Source organism: Eublepharis macularius, chromosome 4 (assembly GCF_028583425.1).
Source record: "Eublepharis macularius isolate TG4126 chromosome 4, MPM_Emac_v1.0, whole genome shotgun sequence".
In the NCBI taxonomy this organism is placed as follows: domain Eukaryota; kingdom Metazoa; phylum Chordata; class Lepidosauria; order Squamata; family Eublepharidae; genus Eublepharis; species Eublepharis macularius.
In genome coordinates this window covers 82,495,297-82,522,038 of record NC_072793.1, presented here as the reverse complement: position 1 = coordinate 82,522,038, position 26,742 = coordinate 82,495,297, and the positions used below count along the sequence as shown (strand labels likewise).

Below are 26,742 nucleotides of genomic sequence, written 5' to 3'. Positions count from 1 at the left end.
CTCTCTGCAAGCGGGCTCAGAGCGGATCACAACAATTAAGATACGTAAAAGATAAAACTGGTAGCATAAAAATAAATTACAGTTTGTTAAAACATCCCAAGTGCAGAGTGCATATTGCACATAAAGAATAAAAAATAATAATAATAGATCAAGTATTTATTTAGTTAGTTACTTCATCTCTACCCCATCTACTTCACAGTGGGGACTCTAAGCAGCTTATATTACTCTCCTCTATTTTATCTTTACAACAACTCTGTGAAGTAGATTAGACTGAGAGTGTATGACGGGCCCAGGGTCACCCAACAAGCTTCCAAACCTGGGTTTCCCAGATCTTAGTCCAGCATTTTAACCACTATGTCTGACTGTGTCTCAACTAGCTACTTTGTGATCCTTTTTGCAGATGTCCTTCCCACTTTCTTGACATACTATATCTTATGTATTAGCCTAAGTGCAGTGGTACAGCTGTGCAAATATATTATTTTAGGGAAGTCAAATAACCCAACCCTCAGCATGTCCACTTAGTATGTCTATACCAGCACTTCTCTCTTTGAGTTCTTAATTTTGCAATTTTGCTCTGTAGAGGTAGTGCTAGAAAGTGCTGTCAAGTCATAGCCAACCTATGGCAACCCCCTGCTAGAGTTTTCAAGTGAAGAGACTAACAGACATGGTTAGCCGTTGCCTCCTCAGCACAGCAATCCTGACATTCCTTGTCAGTCTTCCATCCCATTACTACCTAAAGTGAACTCTGCTTAGCTTCTGCGATCTAACAAGAACTGGTTTGCCTTTGCTGTCTAGGTCAGGGCATAGCAGTAATAGCAATTACCATATTTCTGTAGTGGTTAAAAACTTAGCATGGTTACTAACAAGTTATAAGGTTGGCCTGTACGGCTTGTAAACCACCAAGTCAAGTCATTTATGGTGTCCTGCCATGGACTAAATAAACTTCCCATTTTTGCTATTTGGCCGGGGTTGTGAAAATGGAGGTGTGGTGCACGAGGCATGCACGTTGTAAAAGGGGTCACAGTGTTGCAGACCTGGCCTAAAGAGATCCTTTGCTCTCATTCTGATATTTCGCAGGGATCTTCCTGGCTCTTCTTCTAATTCTGCTCAGAAGGCTTTACTTCATTTATATCTTGTCTTTCTCCCCAGTGGAGACCCTTAAAAGGCTTTACAAAAGATGCCCCCTCCTGTCCTGCAAGAGAAACCCCCCTACATAAAATCATAGCAGATGAGAAGTTTGAAAACCAGCAGCACAAAAGCAGCCTGAATTCATTGTACACTGTTTTGGTTCTGAGCTCTTTCGATACATTTCTGGCGTTCAGAGCTACATTGCGTTTGTTGTTGTTTTTAACTTTTTGGGTGGCAAAAAGAAGAGGGAGCTGTACACAGGTGTACACTTCTCACGTGAGGAGGTGACATTACTTCAAACAGTTGTATAGTTAATGAGAGTGTTTCCTTTGTGGACATTTCAAGGCTTGCTTAAAGTAATGTCTTTTGATGGCTGGTGGCTACCTATACCCCTCACACTTGTCTAGGAGCTGGAGAGAAACAGCTTTGGCACTGAAATGTAGCCAGAAAAGTAGACTAAAGGGGTTTTGCTCCTAGCTAGAAAAATAAGTTGGTGGGGGGAATCCAAGGACCATGCTGCTGTATTTGAAGAAACTGATGCTAAGTTAAGAACTATGCTTTCTGCAGGAGTACCTGCATCCTCCTTCATGCTTAGCCTTAATGTCAGAAAATAACTAGACTATTGGGGAAACATAAACTTCGAGCACATGGGACTGGACCCTGTAAAAGCTGTTCCTGAACACTACTGCCACTCGGCAAAGTGAAACCATGAACAGGGGGAATAAAGGTGATTGCACAATGGAAGCAGAGCGTTTAAAGCATTATCATCACTGAATAATGCATTCCCAGATGATCCATATTGCAACTACGTATGCTCAGAAGCTTTTCATGGTGCTCTAATTATATGTGACACTAAAAAAAACAGTCAGAGGTGGGGTGTGGCACAGCTCTGGATGAACCTTTCCTCCTTTGGGCTATTTTTAGTTACAGCAGAGAAAGAGACAAGTGCAGTAAATATCTTTGTTTTTTCTGCTGGAGCTTAAAGCAATTGGGCGTGTGTGTATTTCATTATTTATATTATTTATATTTATATTCTAGTCTTCTTCCCAGTGGAGATCCAGTGTAGTTTACAACATCATTCCTCCCATCATCTGCTTAATGCCTGCAACAACCACCCTGTGAGGTAGGTTAGAGTGTCTTGCACAAAATCACCCAGTGAGTGTCTTATTCCAAGGGATATGGGAAAATCCATGCTACGAATTACTAGGAAAAGGGCTGAAAATAGAATGACCAGTATTGTAATTTCCTTATATAAAGCTATGGTCTGACATTCAGAAGACTATATGCAGTTCTGGATGCTGTATCTGAAAAAGGATATTGCAGATCTGGAAAAAGTACAAAGGAGGGCAACCAAGATGATAAGGGGGTTTGAGGACCTTTCCCACAAGGAAAAACTGGATAGTCTGGGACTTTTCAGTCTAGGAAAAAGATGGCTAAGGTGAGAGATGACAGAGGTTTATAAAATTATGCATGGAGTGCAGAAAGTGAATAGATGGAGCTTGTTCTCCCTCTCCTATAATACTTGAACTCCAGGGCACCCAATGAAATTGTAGGGAAATGGGTTCAGGACAGACAAAATGAAATACTCATTTACTTAATGAGTAATTAAACTGTGGGATTCATTGCCAGGGAAGGTAGGGATGGCTATGAGAATAGATTTAAAAGAATTAGATTCAAGGAGTAGAGATCCCTCAATGGTTACTAGCCATGGTGACCGAAGGGAGCCTTCACAGTCAGAGGCAGTAAACCTCTGAATACCAGTGAAGGGAGACAGCAGCAGAGGAAGGCCTCAGCCTCCATGCCTTGTTTGCCCTCCAGGGTGAAACAGAATGCTGGACTAGATGTACCACTGGTTTGATCCAGTAGGCTTTTCTCATGTTCTGATGGCACAGGGAGGAAATTTTATGTTCTTTGTAGTCCACCTTGCTCACTGAGACTCAGGGTGGATTATATGGGTGGATTATATATAAACATGGGCACAAACGCGAAAAAAACGAACACGCTGTTTGTGGTTCGTTGCTGTCCACGAACAACGAACATTGACGAACATGATGCTATCATGAACATCTTTGTTGTTCGTGGGGGCCTGCAGATTCTCCCCTTCCCGCTTGCACCCAGTAGGGCTGGTGCCCTGGGGCCGCATCTGCCCAGTGCGAGCGGGCCAGGGAGCTTCTCCCTGGCCCGCTCGCACCCAGCAGGGACGGTGCCCCAGGGCCACATTTGCTCCGTGTGAGCGGGCCAGGGAGCTTCTCCCTGGCCCGCTCGCACCTGGCAGGGCCGGCGCCCTGGGGCCAGGGAGATTCTCCCTGTCTGTCTTGCACCGGGAAGACGAAGCCACGCAGCGCCAGCTCTCCCAGTGCTAAGAGGGGCAAGGAGATTCTCCCCATCCCTCTCGCACCAGGAGAGGGGCAGCCGGCACTCAGCTGCTTGTAGGGGAAGCCCTCGATGAGCAGCTGATTCAGGTGTTTAACTGCCCCTTTCCGTGCCACTGAGCAGCGGCACGGAAACAGGAATTTAAACTCTTCTTTGATTTCCGGTTTCCAGAGCAACAGCAAGAGTTCAGACAATCTCTGCCTGAGTTGCCATGGAAATTGATTGTAGGTGCCAGACTGTCTGACTTGACAAACAGCAACAAATGAGGCTTCCAATGACCACCTGTTCGTTTGGAATGGGGCCTCACGAACAGCCTGTTTGCAAACAGCCGAAGAGGCTGTTTGTGGGCTTTTTTGCGTTCATAATGCTGTTAGTGCCCATGTCTAATTATATAGCGTTAATCGTCCTCCTCTTTCCACGGCTCCCAGGCTGTGATCCAGATCAGGTTTAACCATACCTGCTTCAGGGTCCAAGTTACTTATCAGGAGTTCCAGTCACAGAAGTCCAGCATCTCATATATTTTGACCCTAAGAGAACCCCAGAATGGTGGGATTTAAAAAGGTAGTTGGAAAACTAGTCTGGAAAGCCATGCTGAATTGAAAAACACTTGGGGCAGTACTCTCCCAGGTAGCTGTTTTAAATCTTACTATGTAGGGTGAAAAAAATCCCCTACTTTCCTAACTATTAGAAATCTAATTACTATCCTGGTCATGGATCCTGCCAGGTTTCATCTGTCAGCTGGAAAATCCCCAATGTTCCTGACAGCTGTTGTGTAAACTGGGAAATGCCTTTGAAGAAGAGATCTTGGATGCATTCATTGTGTGACAGAGGTTACCTGCTCTTCCACCTTCCAGAAATTGGAGCTTTTTGTGGCTTCCACATGCTGATTTGCTTGTTTGTGTTAATATATTTACTACAGCTAGTTTGCTCTGTATGTTTCTTAAGGGGATGGAAAGGATATGTGGCTAAGAACTGAAAGCTTCAGCATCAGAACAAACCATCAATCCAAGGCCCCATCACTCCCCAGCCCGTTTCCCCAATAATGGCCAGCCCAATATTTCTGGAAAATTTACACACAAGGCATGAAACCAACAAAGGCCACCTGCGTTTTACTCCCCAAACCTAGCAACTGATTCTTAGAGGCATACTGCCCCTGAATTTGGGACCTCCATCGAACTATTATGGGTAGTAAGCTATTGGCAAGATCTGTCCTTCGTGTATTTGGCTGAATCATGTATTCAGAACTCTGTTTAGACAGTATTCTAAATGTAGGCCTACTGAGATATTTATAGGACATTAGTACACTGCTTCTTTTCTTTTCAGTCTTTTTCCTTATAGCCTATAATACGGAATATGCTTTCCTCCCCCTAGCCACTGCCCACCATCTTGACACATCTGTGGATCTCTCTATCCACAATCCCAGGATCTTTCACATCCAGTTCAGATTTCATTAAAAGTATATATGAAGGTTTTTTTGTGGGGTGGCGGGGTGGGGGGATGTTCATCATTTTCATACTAAGATTGAATCTCATTTTCCGTTTTGTTGACATTCAGCCATTTTGGACAGATCCTTGGGGAATTTTGTTTGATTTTTTAAATCATTCTGAATAATTTAGAGTCCAAACTTTGCTACTTTTCTGTTCATCTTGACCCCTGATCAGTTCCCTTCATTTGTGTGAAAACCATACATTATTCCCACCCTCTGCTTCCTGTTTGTGAACCAGTTACTGATCCATGAGACAATGTGCCCCCTTAGTCTGTGACTGCTATGGTTAACCTTAGGAACTTTTGATAAGGGACTTTGTCTCAGAATCAACTGTGTACAGAGGACATCTGGTAAATGTTGTATATTTAGACTTTCCATGTGATGCGGAAGATGTGTGATTTGTTTTAACTGCTAAAAGCATGTATTTGAGGGTTTAGGTTAGGCCCTGATGTGTTGGGTGAAAGTGGTTTAATCCTTTAATCCTGCACCATTTCTCTGATTTTAAATTTTAAATCACTCCCAGTATGCTCTGTGTCCTGTGGTTAAAATCATACAGATATGTGACAAGTAGGTGTTTTCTGCCTCAAAGGAAACAGCAGCTCTGGGGAGCATTCATGATTGGCAAAATGGAGTGATTGAACCCCAAAACATCTGTGTTATGGCCCATTCAGGACCTTTCCCCCAACTTCCCTGTAGTTGCTTCTAGCTTTTAAAAACAGTACTGAAGATACTGGTTACAGAGCTCCTGAATTCAGGTTAAGTTTGGCCTTTAAAAAATTCTGAAATATTGAAGAATCCTGATACACCTTTATCGAAGTTATGTTGATTCTTCCATAGCAAGGCTTATTCTTCAGCTTCACAAAAGCTCATACCCTACCACAAATATTGTTAGTCTTATAGGTGCTACTGGACTCTTGCTCTTTTCTACTGCTACAGCCAGACTAACACAGCTACCCATCTTGATCTATCTTCAGTATGTATAGTAGTTTTTAAAAAAATTTCCACCAGTTAACATGGAACAAAAATTAGGTTAATAAGTCTAATTTCCTGGATTGAACAATTAGTGTTACATTTGCTTAATATTTCTCTTCCAGCGTTTTTGATTCCCTCTGTCGTGAAGTTTCCACATTTAAATTTATATGGGAGGGACCATGTTGGATTTGTAGGCAACTTTTCACTTCTGGATATGTTGTATTTGTTAGCCTCATAGTTCCTAATTTATTATTCCCAAATGGTTTGAGAATTTATACTCCACACCACATCTTGAGTTCTTCTCAAATTTAAGTTGAGCCTTTTATTAATTTGGATACTACCCATGGCCAGCTGGGTGCAATCATTCAGTTGTGTCTAGAAATTTTGCCCTTTTGTTGTGCCCTGAATACACATTTTCCCCTATCAATATTAGTTAAAATCACCAATTATTACATTGTCCAATTTGTCTACTTCCTTGATTTTCTTTCTTCATCTTAAGATTACTATTATAGATAGGGTTGTCAGTCTCCAGGTGGTGACTGGAAATCTCCTGGAGATCAATTCCCCTGGCGAAAATGGTTGCGTTGGAGGGTGGACTCTATAGCATTATAACCAGCTGAGGTGCCTCCCTTCCCCAAACCAGCCTGTGTGATGATGTCACGGGTGCTGTCATCACGGGTGCGTGCGCGAGCCGGCCCAATTTCTGCAGAGGGTGGCTGGGCTGGGATGGCGCACCCTGAGGCAACCGCTTACCTAGCCTCAATGGGCGCACTGCCCCTGGTTGCCAGTTTCCTATACCTTCCCAGCAGGAGTGTGGGGACTTGGCATTTACCTCTTACTTTTCCTAGGGTTGTTTGGGTTCTATTCAGGAGTTGCTCCTGTGATGATTTTAGAGAGCAAAACGAATGAGGCCTTGATCTTCTATCTATGGAGTATTTTTGGTTTAGCTGTAGAATGTCTTTAGCAGGAAAGAGTAAGAACCGCTATTCAGAAGTTTTAAAAATTGTTCCTAGTTCCTGTGTTAAATTGTTGGTTTACTACATCCACTAACGCCTAACAAAGTTTGGTCTTGTGATAGAGTATAGCTCCATTATTTCTTGTAAGGTATTGTCTTTTTGTTTTGAGAAATAATCATTTAAAGTCTTCTTTTTTCCGTCAGATTTTTTCTCCCAACCCCAATAATTTAGTAAATGTTTATATTCTTCTTACTCTCCTGCATTAAAACGGCTACTTTTTGCATTATTAGTAGTATGGCATCAATATCTGCTCTAGTTACAGATGCTTTCACATCCTTAGCGTTGCCATCTCCAGGTTGGTAAATTCGTGGAGACTAGGGTAGGCATGTTTTGGGGAGGGGTCTTAGTATAATGCCATAGATTCCATCCTCCAAACCAGCATTTTTTCCCCCAGGGGCACGGATCTCTCTAGTCTGGAGATCAGTTGTAATTCTGGGAGATCACCAGGCCCCACCTGTAAGTTAGCAACCCTCCTTCTCTGCTGCGTACATGTATGGTGCTTTCACTTAGGCTGAAGTGAATCCAGGTTCAGTTGATGTGAACTGCAGCCCAGCAATTTTGGAGCTGTTTATATATCATTTGGGATGAATGTCTGCCTGTTCTTTGTAATGATGCCTGCTAGCTGCAGGGCTGTTCTGAATTGACCACAATGCACAGTGTCATTAAAATGATTCATAAATAACATTGCTGTTTGAATGGAGCTGGACTAGCCGAGGCAACCATATTTCTATTCATGTGTCTGCCCCATTTGTGTATAAATTAGGGAGCTGGGATATAACTTTTACTGCAATGCTCATACAGAGAAATGGGCCATCCCCACCTTACTGTCCTTTGTTCCTTTGTTCCATTGCTTCAGGCACTTCTTTTGGGGGCTACCAATGGCCACAGCCACAGTCCACCTGCACCCAAACTGCCAAATACCACACACACCCTCCCCAAAACCTAACCTTCCCTGTGATGGGAACTTTTAAACTCTCTTTCCCTGGGCAATTATGCACAGCCCAAGGGTGCCACAGTGGTGGGCACACTCCTGAGTGCGAGCTTGTCCCTGTGAAAGAGCACCTGAACCACATACACCCTCCCCCAAATTCCCCCACCACCTACAGAGATGGCTGGCCAGCCAGCCCCATTGTTCCCTATGATGGGAACCAACTGCACAACAAACAATAAAACACAAACACACTGAATAAAGTTTTTTTAAAAATATTTCTCACTTTCAAAGTACAAGTAGGCAAAGCATTGTGACACATTACACCAGCAGGACCCCCCACACAGAAAAATAACACAACTCACTTAACATCAGAGAATCACAAAAACACAATTCCTGTCAAAAGCACTTTATTTCTTTAACTGCTTTAGGTTACACAGTAGGAGGGCACAACAGGGCATAAAATCAGTCTGCTACACAAAAATAACACAACTCACTTCACATCAAAGAATCACCCAAACACAATTGCTGTCAAAAACAGTGATGTGAGTTGTGTTATTTTGTGTAGTAGACTGCACAAAAAGTAGTAGGGAACAATGGGGGACAGCTGGCCAGCCTGCTCGTGGGGTAGTGGCCAGTGTGGGAATGTTGGGGAGGGTGTCTTTGGGTCAGTGTGGGGCTGTGGGGGGTGGATTTAAAAGGGGGACTGTTCCTGTGGCCATAGATGCCACATTCCGTGGGTTCCTGCTGTGGGAGATTTTCCCATAACAGGAATCAATAGAAAGTGGCTGGCCACAGGACAGGGGAGGTTAGGTTTTGGGGAGGGTGTGTGTGGTATTTGGCAGTTTGGGTGCAGGTGGACTGTGGCTGTGGCCATTGGCAGCCCCAATCCCATGTGTTTCTGAGGTGTGGAAGTCTTCCCCACAGCAGAAAGACAAAGTGGTGTGGCAGGAGAACCACCTTTGGGGGGGCATAAAATGGCCCCCCAAAGTGAGATCAGCTTGGGCCTTGGTAGAGGGTGGGAGGACACGTGGGAGATGCGCCCCTGAAGGTTGGGGGCATTTTGCATGCAAAATGCCACCCCTAGCCACACAAGCCTCTCTTATTTCTCCCATAGGAAATAATTGAGAAAGGAGGGCTAAGAGCAGCTTCTTTGGGAGGCCATAAAATGGCCCCCAAAGTGAGATCTGCTTGAGCCTTGGTAGAGGGAGGGAGGACAGGTAGGAGGAGGTCCTCTGAAGTTTGGGGGCATTTTGCATGCAAAATGCCACCCCTAGCCACACAAGCCTCTCTTATTTCCCTCATAGGAAATAATGGAGAAAGGGGAGGCTAAGAGCAGCATCTTTGGGAGGCCATAGAATAGCCCCCCAAAGTGGAATCAGCTTGGGCCTTGGTAGAGGGTGGGAGGACAGGTGGGAGATGGGCCCCTGAAGTTTGGGGGCATTTTGCATGCAAAATGCCACCCCTAGCCACACAAGCCTCTCTTATTTCTCCCATAGGAAATAATTGAGAAAGGAGGGCTAAGAGCAGCTTCTTTGGGAGGCCATAAAATGGCCCCCAAAGTGAGATCTGCTTGAGCCTTGGTAGAGGGAGGGAAGACAGGTAGGAGGAGGTCCTCTGAAGTTTGGGGGCATTTTGCATGCAAAATGCCACCCCTAGCTACACAAGCCTCTCTTATTTCTCCCATAGGGAATAGTGGAGTGGAGGTGGATAGGGGCACCTTCTTTGGGAGGCCGTAAAATGGCCCCCCAAAGTGGAATCTGCCTGAAACTTGGTGGAGGGTGGGAGGACAGGTGGGAGCAAGTCCCCTGAAAGTTGTTTGCATTTTGCTTGCAAAATGCCACCCCATGTCACCTAGAAAGATGACTTGTTTTTCCCCAGAGAGAACCATGGAGAGTGTAGGAGGATGGGGGCACCTTGTTTGGGGGGCATAACATGGCCCCCAAAGTCCAATCTTTCTGAAACTTGGAGGGTAGTTAGAGGAGGGTTAGGAGAAGGTCTCCACCAAGTTTGGTGTGATTTGGACAGAAAATGCCCCCCCCCAGATTCCTGGAAAGCCGGGAGAAAAACAATGGCCGAATCAAGCCGAAATGCGAATACCAAATCGGCTTGCTGTTTCGGTATTCCCTGAATACCAAAACGGTTTCCTGATTCAGTTAAAACCGAATCAGGTTTAACAAAACAGGCAGGCCTTGCACACCCCTAGTTATGAGTGCTGGGGCAAGGTGGGGCATTGGATAGGACCCTGTTCTGCAGTGCTGGAAATGTTTTAAAAATCTTTTGAAATGTAGCTTTGGTGCAATCACAGTCATACTGTCTCAGGCTAACTAACCTCACAGGATTGTTGCAATAATGAAAATACAGGGGAGGGGGAAAGAGCCATGTATATCACTCCTCCCCTAAATCCTCTGAAGAAGGGCAGGATAAAAAACATGTAGATTAATCCTAACTGGGTTGGGAAAATTGGTTTCAAATTGTGCTTATGATAGGAACCATGGCTAGAATTAACCGTTGGTAAGTCATTGCAGTTGCAGATATGCTTAAGAGCCCTGAGAAAGAGTAAGAGAGTTTTACAATGAAAGTGGGTGGGTGTGCAAGATTGCTTAATTCATGATCTCTAAACTGTGGAGAAGAATTTGGGAGAACTATATCTGACTGGACCAGATCAGTGTAAAAAGTAATAGCTGCTAACCTGAATCTGGGGGGAAAGGCTGAAGTCCCACAGATCCTGATAGGCACTATTATTGTCTTCTGTAAAAAGTCTATAAATTCTTGGGTGTTTGTTCTGGAAATACTAACCTTCAGATCTGATGTTTCAGGCATGGGAATCGGATAATAAGCTCCAGCATGGAAGGCAAAGGGCCTTATCGCATCTATGACCCTGGTGGGGGAACACAGGAGGAAGCAGCTGCTGCCTTTGATCGGCTGGTAGAGGAAAATACCAAGCTGAGGGAAAAGATGCAAGGGATAAAGTCGCTAGGTAACGGTGAGGATGAACGCTGGGCAGTTGCAAATAGTTTTTGTTGACTTTGGAATTCCAACATTTGTAACCAGTTGCAGAAGCATAGCTGCAAACGATCTAGAGCAATAATAGCCCCCCCCCCCAATTCTGTGGCAATGGTGTAGTGATGTAAGAATAAACAAAATCCAGTTAGTTTAGATAATTCTAATTTATTGGATCATTAAAGCATTGGTTTGTATGTTCTGCCTATTAATGTGCTGCGCTACTAAAAAGTCCTTGCCTAAGGTAATGCTCGGTATAAGAGCTTTGAAAGGAGTCTTAGCTTGTGCAGCAGCATATATGCCTGCAGAGCCTGCACACCTCCAGGTGGCTACAGATCCTGCAAAAACCCAAAGGGTGCCTAGGTTAAGAACATTTTAAACGTGAACAGCATCCACACATTAGGGCTTCTGGAAAGTATTGCGCATCAGAGGCAATATATCGCCCTGAAAACATCACATAATGAGCATTTGTAGTCGGAGAACCACCTGTAATCCTTTCAGAGCAATACGATTAACCTGAAGTTGAGTTCTACCTGCCTCAAGAATGTTCACCAATGCATATTAAGACTCAGTTGATATGTACAGTCTCTGATCTGCTTTTCATTTTGATATTTTTCATGAGTTGGAGTTTAATTCTGCCTTTGAAAAAATGGATATTAATATGTGAGTTTCCATATCTAATAATAATAATTGTGTGATGTCCAGTCACAACCAATTCATGGTGGCCAAAGGACCATGGGGTTTTCAAGGCAAGAAATGTGCAGAGATAGGTCCATACCTTAGCATCCCTAAAAACATTTGCTTTAAATCTGTGTCATGCATGCATTGGGGTGTGTGTGTGTGTGATGTCTACACGAAGTATAGGTTTAAAATGTTAATATTATAACAGGATGGCTTCATAGATGATTATTTTCTTACATGGAGACGAATTTTTGCATGCCACTTCATGAACAATGTTATACAAATAGTTGTTTTTTTTTCTGCAGCACGAATGTGTCTCCATGAATAACATAATATCACAGATGAAATAGAATTAAAGTTCAGTGGAGCAGGTCTAGGATAATGTGTTGACCTGGAGATAAATGCATACTAGACACATCACTGGAAAGAAAGGTCACGGGCATAAAAGGGAATATTAAGTCATGCCTTTGCTGTTTTGTCAGGAGAACTGCTGGAACAGTCTCAGCTGGAAGCATCCAGACTACGACAGAAGGTGGAAAATTTAGTGAAGGACAATGAAATGCTGAGATCCACTTCCTCTCTGGACAAATGTACTGAAAGAACAGGTATAAAGGAACCGAGCATCAGCCAGTATACATCCTTGGGAAGAGCTAGATTTGTGTGTGTGGTGTCTATATTTTATTTTAGGGATTATCTCCAGTGATGCTATATGTTAGCTTGGCTGGAGATCAGGAAGACTTAAAAAGCATTTTCATATGAAAAAGAGGCCACTGTAATTTAAAGCTTGGCTAAAGTTGCTGCACCAAACCTAGTCCAAGAACAGAGATTGCTGGTCTCAGCCATGAGCATGTTAGCAGCTGACTAAACCAAAGCCAAGTGATATTGCAGTATTCTTATTACGAAGTTACCCATATGTTTTGAATGAATCAAGGTGGCCCTTGAATGACTTTATGTCTAAGGATACAAGACTCCTGGGAGCTTAAACCTGAACAGGTTAATGGAGTTTGTATGTAGCACTTTCTCAAATGGGCTTATGGTGGCTTATATTTTTCCCCTCCTGAATCTTTTTTTTTTTTAAATCCTCACAACAAACCTATGAGGTAGTTTAAGCTGAGAGATGGTGATTGGGCAAAAGTAATCTGCTAACTTCTTGTTTTCAAGGGTTGGTCAGTCTTCCTGTCTTGCAAATATAAGAGGAATATGGACACAATTTGAGGGGGGCGGGTAGGGACTGGTGAAGTCTGACCTCTGGAAATGGCCTGCTTTCTACAGGCCTTGATTTCGATCTGTGATTCAAACCATTTATAATGGTTTATTGTATCTCGATGTCAGGTCTGATCTGATCTGACAGTGGCAGAAGTGCCTTATTCTCAGTGGTGAAAAGGAGAATGGAAGTATAAAATTGTCTGTTGGAAGCCCAGTAAAGAGTCTACCAGAAGCCCTGCTCACTGGTTACAGGGAACACATATACAATCTGTGTACAGTGTACACATGTTTGTTCTTCATATGTGTGTTGAGTAATTCTCATGTGACAGTGAATGCATATACAGCTGAATATGTAATTGGAACCCCTATGTATCCAAGTACTGGTTCCCAGTTTCATTTGTAAAGTGAATGCGCTTTGGCTCTTTCTTACAAACCAGATGCACACACATAGAGACAGGATGTATGTGCGCCCACTGTGGCATGTGTACAGGGCTGGCTTGTGAACTGTGAGGGAGCCAGTTCTGGGACACAGAATTCAAGGGCTTGGTTCAACAGTTGAGAAACTACCCGTCCCTTGTAGTCCATCTGGCCTACTTCACACAAACATGGAATTCAGAGCAGGGCTGTTGAATAGGGTTGCCAGCTGCCTGGAGAAAAAATGTCCAGTCTCTTTAACAGAGGCTTAATGAGATGTAATTTATTTACCTGCATGCCACAAACAGCTTTAGCTGTTTCCACACATTAAGCTTCTGTTAAAGGGACAGGACATTTTTCTCTTATTGACAACCCTACTCCAGCAAGAAACCGCAGCATTCTTCAGATAATGAGGCCCTAAATATTTACAGCTTTAAAGGTCAAAATCAGTATTTTAGGCTCAGAACCAGACTTGGAGCCTGGGAGGAAGGCATGAAGTTGATATGATATGATTTAAAAAAAAAACAACTTCAGCCTTGGTACAGTTGCTGCTCTGGCTGCTGCATTTTTGTGTGAGTGAGTCATCTTGACACACCAAAGTCAGGCCCACGTAGAGAGCACATGACTGGAAACTTTGCTTCTGTAGGATTCCATGCCCACATATGGAGAGGCAGATATGTACATTAACAATGCTGGGGCAGGGGGCAAGGGTGTGTTTGGGAACTTGTATGTAAGCCATGTGGCTTGATGCTCACTCTTCTCTGTCTGGTTCTTAATAGCAGCAGATACAGGCGAGTCTATCTTTTTGCTAACTAGACAACCAAGGGCTACTTTGGATGGAGAAAGTGTAGCAGGCCTGAAGGCATGATAAGTCACAGCAACCCTGTTTACAAGTTACAGTGGATGCACATACAATCTATGTACAGCGTAGATTTGATTTTTCTTTATATGTGCGTAGGGTAATTTTTATGTTACCTACAGCTCATGTTTATAGTTGAACTTGTGGTTGAAACTCCACATTTATCTAGGTACTGATCCTCCAGTTTCACTTTGTATGTGAACGTACATGTTAGCTCTTTCTTACAAACAGGTTGTGCACAGATATGGAGGATGTACATATGTTCGCTTTAACACGAGAACAGGGCTAATGCAATGCAAGAGGAGGAATCTCAAGGGCTCATGAGGAATGGGAAACCCCATTTTCCCATAGGTGTGATGTGGTTAAACCAAACAAACCTTAAACCCATGTGCGGCACAGGTATTTCAGACTGGTGAAAAATGAAGTAAACTTGTTTCAGAAAAAATATCAGGGTAAAACTGATTGCAAAATCAGCAGGCAAAAATAAAGAAAAGGCAGGACAGCAAGGAATATTTAAGGAAGCTGTGCAGAAACAATGAAAAAGCTGGTTATAAAATGACCTGAAATTGGAACATTAAGGCTGTCTAGAAGACTCCTTAAATGGACTGCAGATGTACAAGCTTGGGTGTGTGTGTGTGACTTTTACCATTCAGAATTATGATATGCTGAGTCCATGAGAAACGGGGAAAATTCCAGCTGACACTAATCAAAGGCCATTCATATACGTTTGCATGGCATGGTAAATAGTTTATGAAACTTCTCTTCAGAGACTTGCTACTGGTTGGTACATATGTTTCTTCCTTGGACTTTTGGTACTAGTTAAAGCGAGAAGGGTAGAGGCACTGCTGTGACTTGCATTTTCTTAATAATTTGCATCTATTATGATTTGTTTAAGCCAGCCTTGTTGGACCCAAGTAAGTTCTTAAAAGGCCAAAGTCTTCATTTTCTCCTTAAAGAAATCAGAATCTATTTTGTGTTACTGTAGTGGGGTAAAATCCTTTTCCTGCCCAGATATCTATGCATCAGCTTTCCTATCTGTTTACCCCTTACCTTTTCACATCTAATATTTTCATCAGCAAGATCAGTTATGAGATCAGAAATGTACATACTTCTTTCCTTTCACAGGAGGTAACCCAGATCTTTGTTGTTCCCCAGTAGTTCCAGAAGAAGATTGGAAGGAGTTGGAGCAAAACATGCAGAAGCCACACTCCAGTGTAAGAAATGGTATTTGAAATGTTACTTGAATAGCAAGAATCCATACCCCCCTCCACCCCCAAAGAGTGAGGCTTCAGTCATACTTACATGGGAGTAAAGCCCATTGAAAACTTTGGTGTATGCTTCTGAGTAAGCATGCATATGATTGGGCTGTAAGAATGTTAACTTTTCAAAAAGTGTGAAAAACCCTGTATCTGCAGAAATTTATTTGTCCAATAAGCAATTTGGATTTGAAAATTTTGTATTTCTGTTTTGCATGCATACCTAGGTAAAAAACTTGACACTGCAGATAGAATTTTTAATGGACGCCATGCTTTAAATTTTATCCCATCCATACAACTTCATAAGGTGGGCCATTAGAGTTATTATTTTAAAATACAGAATTAGAGCTGATAGAAACGAATTGATTTGTCTGAAGCCACTCAGTGATCATCACTACGGCCGAAGTATAGTGTTTTTAATTTCCTTGACAAAGTAGCCCCAGGGTTCTTTTCTGTACTTATTCATGAAATGAATGGTCTCTTGACTGGGCCTGGACTTGTTACCGAGTAATCGTTCACTCTGTTTTGCCTGGCGGTATAAAAGATGTCTGATACTTTTTTCCCCCATCATCTCTAAAGGGGTCATCATCTGAATTTGAAATTGTTGGTGCTGAGGATAAGAAATCTTCCCAGGAGAGCAGCAAGAAGTCGGTAAGGCCATTCAAATATCCCTTATAAAGCATCTAAAGGAATTGCTGATTGGACCTTCTGTGTGTTATGTGTATTGATGTTTTTTAAATTATATTCTCCTTTTGCAATGTTGGTAGATGTGAAGAGGGGCAAGTGAACATGAAGAGAATGAAAAACTAACAAGCCAGCAAGTCAGCAGGCTGACTATTATTATTATTATTCCATAAAGCATTTTATGGGTACACATAAGCAAAAAAACAAACAAGCAAAAACTTTACAATCTGAAGTTTAACAATGGGGAAGGCAATAAAAGAAGAATAGAAACAGGCAGGATTTGAGCAAAAGCCTTCCCACATACTTAGATTTCATTAATCCTGACAAGACAGAGGTTCTCTGAGTTGTAGAAAGGCTGACTGGCAATATGATATCTTCCTTGTCTCAGGTGGCATTACACTCCCCCTGAAAAGTCAGGTTTGCTGCTTAGGAGGACTGCCAGATGCAGCGGTCACCTTAGAAAGCTTGGTGCCTTGGAGTGTGTTTGTCCAGTTTTGGGTGGAGCGTCAGCTGCATCTGTTCCTGGTTCAGTCAGATCTAGCCGTAATGATCCTTGCCTTAGTAACATCTCCCCTGGACTATTACAATGCACTATACTTGGGGCTACCCTTGAAGACGGTTCAGAAGCTGCAGCTAGTGCAGAATGCTGCAGCTAGACTGCTGGTCAGGGCCAGCTATCAGAAACATGCGATTCTGATATTACAGCAGCTACACTGGCTACTGACCCACTCCTGAGCCTATTTCAAAGTGCTGATTCTATCCTTTAAAGCCCTACATGGCTTGGGACCAGGGTATCTGAAGGGCCATCTTCTCCCATACATTCCGGCCGGGGAGCTGAGATCACAAGGAGAGGCCCTCCTGACTGTTCCATCAACCAAAGAAGCTTGGTTGGTAGGTACACAGGAGAGGGCAGTCCCATGACTGTGGAATAATCTTCCCAGAGAGGTGGACCTGGCCTCCTTGCTCCCTAGCTTCAGGAGGCAGCTGAAGATAGCATTTTAATGTCAGCTGGATTGTATTGTGTTTTAAGAGTTTTAATGCTGGTTTTAGCTGTTGTTTTTTATATATTTATGTTCTTTGTATTGTATGTACATGTTGTGAACCACCTTGAGCACTAAACATGGTAGAGAAGCAGTATAGAAAATAAATATTTTCCTTTATGGGCCACCTTGAGCACCTTTGGAGGAAGGGGGCTAATAAGTATTTTAAATAAATAATAAATAAAATTCAGTTGGTGGAAAAGCTGCAGGTGATGTCCAATTTCTGAAATGTTTCCCCTTTCCCCCCCTTTCAAATCCATAGCTGCAGGCTGGATCAGAAGTTTTTGTGACAGGGCCCGCTTCTTTCTCTCTTTATTCGCTCTTCTTCCTATCAAAACTGCCATGCTTTTTTCCTCACAGGACAAAAAATATGAGTACTTGCACTTGTGGTGTAAAAAGCTGTTCAGGGTGGCAGTTAGGGAATTTTAGCAGCAACAAAAAAAAGTAAGAAAGAAGTGCCCCTGTCTTCCTCGTGCTACTTCAGGTTATTTTTTTAAAAGGAACTAGAAGCTCTTTCCTGTGCTTGAGCATCACATACAGCTTTCTGTTGAAGTTTCCTTAGTCTGTAGCTAGGCCACCAGCTAGGTTTGCTTGTTGTTGGTGTGCTGCCAGCCAGAGAAGCCATAACCACGCACGTGCCACAAAATGTCTTTCCCAGAACAAGCTGGTGGGAACTGCCCGATTGAGCTGTGAAAAGAGTACACTGCAAATGCTGCTGTTGACAGGGTTTTTTTTGGCTCATATATGCAAAGCTGTTTGTGTTGGCTGGCTACTTCCTTGTCCTAAGCTAGGGCACAGGTTTCTCACAAGCCTGAGCAATCAGCTGGTGTGGTGGCAGAGAGCACCACATGCATCAGACGAAATGCTGAGACATCCCCGAGGAAAGGGGCTGTAAAAACCCTGAATGGCGAAGTGGCCTTGAACATTCCAGTAAAACCTTTATCTCTTTGAACAAAGTGGATCAGGATCCTTCAGCCCTTGCCAGAAGCATCACCGGTTCTTGGCACTAGTCACATGTGCTTCTCTGCCTCTCGGTGCTGTCTGAAGATTTCGCCATCTTTAGGGTTCTGAATGAAGTGGAGAACTGCTGATCTTTTCTAGTTCTATGGGCAACAAACTGAGGTTTGGCAAGAATTAGAGATACCTCCAAAGTTAGTTTTCTTCTCATTTCTTCGACATATAAATAAGCAGATGTCGAAGAAATATTTACCCACTTATCCCCAAAATTCTAAAAATCAGCAACAAAACAGATCACTCATTTCTCCCCCCTACCCAAACCATTGATACCTCAGTCTGTGGGTGCATAATTCATCAGTAGAGGCTCTGCCTCAGTCTTCTGGCTTTAAATTATCCTTCAGGCTTATGGCAGAGGAAGAAATTAATATGTTCCCAAATACAGTTCCTGTGCTAACCATAAGGAGAAAAAAAATCTTCTCCCTGTCATGATCCCCTCTGGCCAGCCCAGCTCAGAGGAAGAAAGAGCCTGAGGAGCCAAGACAGGGAATCAGGAGGACCAGCAGGATCAAGGAAGGCCTGACACTGGAGTGGCACCTGCTGACCATGCTCCAGTAGAACCAGAGGCCACCCTGCCGGAGCTTGCTAAGGAGACCTTGCCATTGGCTTCAGAGATAACCACTAGACCTCTTACAGCCAGAACAATTAAACAAGGCCTGTAGCCCCTCTGGTCCCACTCTACAAGAGCAGCATCAGTGAAAGGCCTGGGCTAAAATAGAACACAGGAAGTGAAGTGCTAGACTGGCAGCACACAATCCCAGCCTGGATCCGGAACAGATCTCTAAGAGTAGTGCTGCTTTGCAGGATTCTGGCCAAGGCACAGCTCAGTCACAGGAGCCTCAGCACCTGCCAGCAAATGCAGCTCAGCCAGATCATTATTCGGCCTATTTAGGCTGAGACTTGAGAGGGCTTCATTGCTGGATCAACCACTCTACTTGGTATAAGCCTAGGGTTGCCATTCCCTTGGTGGGGGCGGGGAATCCCCTGCTCCCACCTGCCACCCCTCACCACCACTCACCAGGCCGGTGGGAGGAAAATGGGAACACGCCTCCAGGGTGTGCTCCTTGGACGGTCTGATGATGTCACTAGTGACATTATCACGTTGCATTGGGAGTGCTCCTGTGCTTCACTCCAGGCTGATTTGGACCCCAAACGAGCAGAGTCAGTCCTGTTTGGGACCGAAATCAGTCCAGTGTGAAGAGCGTGCATGCTTCTGGGCCTGCATGACGATCTCACTTTTTAGAAGTGATGTCATCGCACAGGTTCAGAAGTGCATATACAAAGAATGAACTGAAGGTGAATGCAGGGTCCCCTCCTCCCACTGGGAGGTTAAGGGGACCTGGCAACTCCGTGTAAGTCCTGTGCTCCAAACTCCAGCTCCCTGCCTTTAGTTCCAAGTTCCTGCTCCCAACTAGGGGTGTACAAGGCCTGCCTGTTTTGTTAAACCTGATTTGGTTTTAACTGAATCAGGAAACTGTTTCGGTATTCAGGGAATACCGAAACAGCAAGCCAATTCGGTATTCGCGTTTCGGCTTGATTCGGCCATTGTTTTCAATGAGAAAACCTTCTCCCGGCTTTCCGGGAGTCTGGGGGGAGGGCATTTTCTGTCCAAATCACACCAAACTTGGTGGAGACCTTCTCCTAACTCTTCTATAATTACCCCCCAAGTTTCAGAAAGATTGGACTTTGGGGGCCATGTTATGCCCCCCCAAACAAGGTGCCCCCATCCTCCTAAACTCTCCATGGTTCTCTATGGGGAAAAGCAAGTCACCTTTCTAGGTGGCTTGGGGTGGCATTTTGCAAGCAAAATGCAACCAACTTTCAGGGGACCTGATCCCGCCTGTCCTCCCACCCTCCACCAAGTTTCAGGGAGATTCCACTTTGGGGGGCCATTTTATGGCCTCCCAAAGAAGGTGCCCCTATCCACCTCCACTCCACTATTCGCTATGGGGGAAATAAGAGAGGCTTGTCTGGCTAGGGGTGGCATTTTGCATGCAAAATGCTCCCAAACTTCAGGGGCCCATCTCCCACCTGTCCTCCCTCCCTCCACCAAGGCCCAAGCTGATCTCACTTTGGGGGGCCATTTTATGCCCCCCCAAAGGTGGTTCTCCTGCCACACCACTTTGTCTTTCTACTGTGGGGAAGACTTCCACACCTCAGAAACACATGGGATTGGGGCTGCCAATGGCCACAGCCACAAACAACCTGCACCCAAACTGCCAAATACCACACACACACTCCCCAAAACTTAACCTCCCCTGTCCTGTGGTCAGCCACTTTCTATTGATTCATGTTATGGCAAAATCTCCCACAGCAGGAACCCACAGAATGTGGCATCTATGGCCACAGGCACAGTCCCCCTTTTAAATCCACCCCCCACAGCCCCACACTGACCCAAAGACACCCTCCCCAACATTCCCACACCGGCCACTACCCCAGGAGCAGGCTGGCCAGCCATCCCGCATTGTTCCCTGTGATGGGAACTTTTAAACTCTCTTTCCCAGGGCAATTATGCACAGCCCAGGGGTGCCATAATGGTGGGCACACTCCTGAGTGCAAGCTTGTCCCTGTGAAAGAGCATCTGAACCACAGACACCCTCCCCCAAATTCCCCCACCACCTACAGAGATGGCTGGCCAGCCAGCCCCATTGTTCCCTATGATGGGAACCAACTGCACAACAAAGAATAAAACACGAACAGACACTGAATAAAGTTTTTAAAAAAATATTTTCTCACTTGGTGGAGGGAGGGAGGACAGGTAGGAGGAGGTCCTCTGAAGTTTGGGGGCATTTTGCATGCAAAATGCCACCCCTAGCCAGACAAGCCTCTCTTATTTCCCCCATAGGGAATAGTGGAGTGGAGGTGGATAGGGGCACCTTCTAAAGTGGAATCTCCCTGAAACTTGGTGGAGGGTGGGAGGACAGGTGGGAGTAAGTCCCCTAAAAATTGTTTGCATTAAACTTGCAAAATGCCACCCCAAGCCACCTAGAAAGATGACTTGTTTTTCCCCATAGAGAACCATGGAGAGTGTAGGAGGATGGGGGCACCTTGTTTGGGGGGGCATAACATGGCCCCCCCAAAGTCCAATCTTTCTGAAACTTGGAGGGTAGTTAGAGAAGAGTTAGGAGAAGGTCCCCACCAAGTTTGGTGTGATTTGGACAGAAAATGCTCCCCCCCCAGACCCCCGGAAAGCCAGGAGAAGGTTTTCTCATTGAAAACAATGGCCAAATCGTTTCGGTAATCTCTGTTTCAGTATTACTGAAATTTTTCGGTATTCAGAAAAAGTTACGGTAATACTGAAAAAAGTGAAACAGCCCTGATTCGGTATTTTTAACCTAATCAGAATACTGAATTGCACACCCCTACTCCCAACCCTAGCTGGGCAATCCAGAGGCCTTACTCCAGAGGAGCCCAAGCATGGCCAGCCCACAGAGCACAGGACACTCCCTAAAGGTAAAATAAATACAGACAATTCATAGCAAAGGCCAAACCTTTATTTCTCAGCAAATGTACCATCTGCTCAGTATGGGCTTTGCCTTCTCTTGGACTATCATGCAGAGAAAGGAGGAGTCCTAATTCAATTATTGTTTATTTGTGCCAAAACAAGTAAATTCATGTTTTCCTTTTAAGTCAATTCATGCATGAGTGGAGGCAAGAGAAAGAGGTTAAAGGTAACAACAGTTACAGAAAATAAAACATCTCCATTTTGAGATTTGGGGTAGGTGTGGAACATTGAGAGAACAAGGTGAGGCAAATAGCCTTGTATTTATCAGAGAAGCAATATGGTTTCCTGAATGCTGAGGCACAGCCTCTTCAGGACCCCTAGGAGTACCCCAAAGGTTCTGGTCTATGCTTGTGAGGCTCTTCAGCCTCAGGTCCGCTCTGTGTGCGTGTATACCTTTGGCAAGTAACTCTGGAGACAGGCACGTAAAATATATTATTGTAGTTTATTAAAGAATGAACATAGGAGTGTATGCAAAGCTGGAATCGCTCTTCAAAGACAGTTAGGCAGGGCACCAAAACAAATAAGACTTTGCTATTCTAAATACACTCTAAGTAAAATACCGCAGGCTGGCTATCTAACATTTCTCTGACTAGGTTCCAAGGCCGTTTGTTCTCACCAAGGCATTAGCAAAGAGTCCATCCATGCCAGCCAGCTCTAGGCATGCTGATAGAGTGGCTTGGAGCTGAGAAGATCCTCTTCTCGCATAATGGTAGATAATAACGGCTGGAAGGTAAAGGTTTTGAACTTTGCCTAGAGACAGTGAGACTTCTTGAGGTTTGAGGTGGTCAGCCGACCAAACCAAGGAACCATTCAGGGCTCAGCAACTTAATAGGCACTACAGCATGAGAAACTATGGGGAGTACAGATCGCAGATGACTTCAGCTACCAGGCTCCAAGTTTCTCAAGGACATTTCTCCAGAGAACTGATCAACACAGGTGTATCCAGTTAGCAGGCCAAGAGACTTTTTTTCACAAAACAGGCCTGCACAGACAAGAGCCTGAACCAAAGTATTAAACTTGTACGTTTAGGAACCTGTGTGAGAGCATTTTCCTTAAAGGGTGTTGTACTGTCAGAAGTTTAGCAAGCTGTTTTTCACCCTGCTGGCTGAGGTTGAAGTAGGTAAGGAGTCTTGCCACCCCACCTTCCCCGCTAAATCAGTGTTGTGTCAGTCATGGTGACTCTTGCCACAGAACTTGGCAAATTATGCTTTGGTTAGACTGGATGGTTCTTAAACCACAGGCAGCAACACTTTACTAGTTGTGTTTCTGCTAACAGTAGATGTGATGTTTCACATCTCAAGGTTCTATTAATGGCTTTGATGATACAAAAAATGTACAGTACCCTAAAAATTTCTCCGTCTGCCATGAGCTGTCCAATTTCTTACAGCTGGTAACACTCTCAATGATTTTTTAAGTTACAACCTTATTCTCAGAGCTTGGGAATTATTCTTCAGATATACTGAACGTCCTGAGGTGAAAGAAACCCCAGGTTTGGTGAGCAGGAAGCACTGTTAGAAACCAACCAATACTTAAAGAACTGCTGGATTCCATCAATGTAGGCATTGTGTGGTCTATGAAAGTGAATATGAAAATTCAAGGGAAGTGTAGAAACTTTAGAGGAGTTTAACAAGAGGGCAATGGAAGCTTGAATCCAGATACTGGCTGGAAGATAAAAAGAGAAACAGATTGACAAGCTGATGCTGCTCTCAAGTGGAATTGCCTTTTTGGAAGTGTTCAGAATTACTTTTAAAAGCTTCTAATGGTACTTATGGGGTTCTGATGTTTGTTCGGTGTTTGTTCAAAAGCTGCTTTTTCTGTAGTAAGTTCATTTTCAAAATAACATTGGTCAAATTTAAAACCTGTGAGAATTTCAGCAGTCTCCTGTGGGAATTTCAGCAGTTTCCAGAGCACTGGCTGTTGTGACTTGGAGAGTCAATTTACACAATACAAACCCCTTATGGTCACCACTGTGACTTTGTGCGCTGGGGTTCTGTGCCTCCCAAGTGCACGGAGACCATATTTCAATCATGACCAATGATACACATGGAGAAGGGGCTTCAACCTTTCCACAAACTGAAATGACCTCTAGGAGCTGCTGTTTGCTCCTTTGTGTTTCCCAAAAGAGCAAATAGTTGCTCCCCTGTGTTGTGTCAGTTCATGTAAACAGCATGAGTACAGGAGGCTGAAATCCCTAGTCCACATGTGCCACAGCAATGATCAGAATATGGGCCCTACGTGCCTGGGAAGTTCAGAACTCCCAGCACATGTGTGATATAAAGTCATTGTGGTGGCCCTGAGGGTTTTATGTCACGCAACTTGGCCCTGAAAAGCCATCTTGATGGCTGCATTTGAAAAGCACTATAAAGTATAACAATGTTTCTTCTGCCAGCCTTATTTCCTATTTTGGTCTTCTGTGTTGCCTGTGGTAGGGATATAGCATTTGTTTTAGTGTCCAGTCGAAAAAGTTAAGATGACTGTTTGAGGACTAGTTAGAACCTGTGCAGAGTACAGTTGTCTTCTTTGGAATGGCTTATTTTGGAAGTGGAAACAGATAAGGTAATAAGGGCAGCTTTTATGCACTCCAGGCCCATGAATGAGTCAGCAGCAAGATCCGGGAGAGATGGACAAAACCTCTTGCAAGACTGGGGATTTTTTTTCTGGACCAAGTTCATTGGGGCAGATTGCAGAGAGGAAGAGATGATGAATCAGCTCATAAGTCTTGGGTGAAAGGTGGTACTTCCCCATCTTCCCCCTTCAGAGATTGCTCATGAATGTGAGATGACTCCTTTAGCTGGCATGCAGCCTGTACTGAACATACTAGTTACGTCTAGTCAGGGTGATAGCTGTTACCTGCTTGGAACTCTTAGCTCTGTATAAGGGTTGGAGTCACCCTGGCAACCAAGAAATCAACTTTCATAATCCAGGCCTGCTTGCTGCTCAAGAACTGTGCTGTGAAACCAAGAGGCAAAGAAGGTTGCATGCACTTAAATCAGAGGGTGTGGCGATATATGTCTGTATGCCAAGAGCAGGTGTGTCAGGAACCAGAATGCTTGTGGGTTCTTTCTTATGAAGGTAATATATTTCATCTGGAGAAACTCTGTGAGCAAAAACTTTTATACCCCGATGCTTTGGGATGAAAATTGCTAATACAGCTGCCAAGGTAAATATTGGAGTGGAAGAGTGGGAGTTGTGTTCTAGAGGGCAGGGAAAAGGTGTTCAATTAAGGATGAAGAAAGATTGGTTCTGTGTTGCAGAAGCACCTTCTGTGAGCACTGTGGAAATGATAGCCACAGAGTATGGCTCTCATGAGCTCCTCACCCAGAAGAGCGTGCCAGAGTGTAAAATTCATTATTTCAAAATTAAGCTTTATGGGTTGGTTTTTCATTGGGTTGGGGCATCCCTCTGAGGGCCAAGCTACAAGTGACGAATGACACTTGAACGGCAAGTGTATTTCTCCCTGTTCACTTGCTCTCCACTCGATCCACTTGCCCTTCAAGTGTCATTCGTCACTTGTAGCTTGGCCCTCAGATGGATTAAGAAGGGAACTTTTTCATTCTACCCTGGAAATCCTGTTACTTAACCATCAGTGTATGGAGCCAGCCTGTAGTTCAGTGCTAAAAGATTAAAGATTTTTTTTTGCTTCAAATGTTCTGTTACTTGCCAGTGGTGCTGAAAATATAATTTGAAACAGAGTCCAAAATATATGCAAACGGTTCTTCTTAGCACAGGGCAGTGGGGAAACTAAAGTGATGGAAGTTCGAGCCTGAATGGATCCCTGACTATTGTGTACTGAGAGAGTCATATAGAACTTTTTCAGCATCCCCAAATGGCTGTCAGAAGCTTAGCCCAAATCTGTTCAATGGGAATCTGAAAAACAAGACCACTTCAGGTGTTAGTACAGGCTTGAAAGCAAACATGTGGCAATCCTTTTCAATAGTTAATCTTAACATTTGTATTGGGCTTTTGGATGGTTGAACTATATATCTTGCACTTATTATCTTGTAAGGTGAGTCAGTATTATTATCCCCAGGGCTTTTTTTCAGGGGGAATGTGATGGAACAGAGTTCCAGAACCTCTTGAAAATGGTCACATGGCTGGTGGCCCCGCCCCCTGATCTCCAGACAAAGGGGAGTTTAGATCACCCTCCGCGCCGCTGAGCGATGCGGAGGGCAATCTAAACGTCCCTCTGTCTGGAGATCAGGGGGCAGGGCCACCAGTCATGTGACCATTTTCTCCAAGGTCAACCTACTGAGTTCCACCACCTCTTTTCCCAGAAAAAAAGCCCTGATTATCCCTATATTGCAGATAAGATGCTGAGAATGAGTAAGAGAGGAATTTAACTAAACCCTCCTGATGAATTGTTTCCTGATTTGTAGCTCAGTCTCTCGGCTGCTGTGCTTTATCCGCTGTCAATAGCTAACAGAGCTATATTCAAGTGGAATAATAACAATAGTGCAGTGAAGTCACAACCAACTTGTGGTGATGCATCATGGGGTTTTCAAGGCAAGCTACAAGAGAGGAGCAGAGGTGGTTTGCCATTGCCTTCCTCAGCATGGCAACCCTCGTCTTCCTGGGTGGTCTTCCATCCGAGTTCTAATAATTAGGGCCGACCCTGCTTAGTTTCTAAGCTCTGACAAGCTCAGATCAGTCAGGGCTATTCAGACCGCTTCAGGTGGAATATGTATTTATTTGTGTTATTTATAGTCCACCTTTTGCAATGAGACTCAAGGCAAATTAGAACGTGTAAGTCAACACAGTCAACAGCTGGTACACTATGAGCATAGATCCAAATTTAGAGATGCAATATTGCAAAACCAAAGCATAAATAATTTGACATGAACAAATTAAAGATGTAGAAACTCCCAGTAGGAATATATCTACACCAACAGATAGTACCCAGTAGTGTAGTACAGGCCCTGTCCGTTTACCAAGAAGTGCAAATGGAATAAATAAAAAAAAGGATACCGAGTGTGACTTTGGAACTGAGGAATACTAAGAACAAAGGACAGTGCTAATGAGGGAAGGAAAAGGGGACTAAATGATCAGTAATACTAATCTCAGTATTAAAGCTCAAGTTAACGCCCATTTAAAGACTCAAGCTATACTATGAGTAAGAGCTTAAGCATAATTTTATGATTTGTGTGTCTGAAATGTTTACCTGCTCTAGATAGGGAACA

The 26,742-nt window shown here is 44.0% G+C and overlaps 1 protein-coding gene across 11 annotated transcripts in view; it reads left to right on the top strand.

Annotated features, from left to right (window-relative positions):
* TNIP1 (TNFAIP3 interacting protein 1) overlaps window positions 1-26,742 on the top strand; it is a 75,973-nt gene that overhangs the window by 24,386 nt on the left and 24,845 nt on the right. For 4 of the 11 annotated variants that reach the window (XM_054975976.1, XM_054975968.1, XM_054975972.1 and 1 more), the window contains exons 2-6: window positions 2,167-2,251; window positions 10,723-10,889; window positions 12,070-12,192; window positions 15,192-15,280; window positions 15,902-15,973. In XM_054975976.1, coding sequence (XP_054831951.1) covers window positions 10,751-10,889; window positions 12,070-12,192; window positions 15,192-15,280; window positions 15,902-15,973 — 423 coding nt within the window. In that variant the 5' untranslated portion in view covers window positions 2,167-2,251; window positions 10,723-10,750. The remainder of the gene's footprint in view (window positions 1-2,166; window positions 2,252-10,722; window positions 10,890-12,069; window positions 12,193-15,191; window positions 15,281-15,901; window positions 15,974-26,742) is intronic. The other 7 variants (XM_054975971.1, XM_054975978.1, XM_054975970.1 and 4 more) reach the window with 5 other exon arrangements.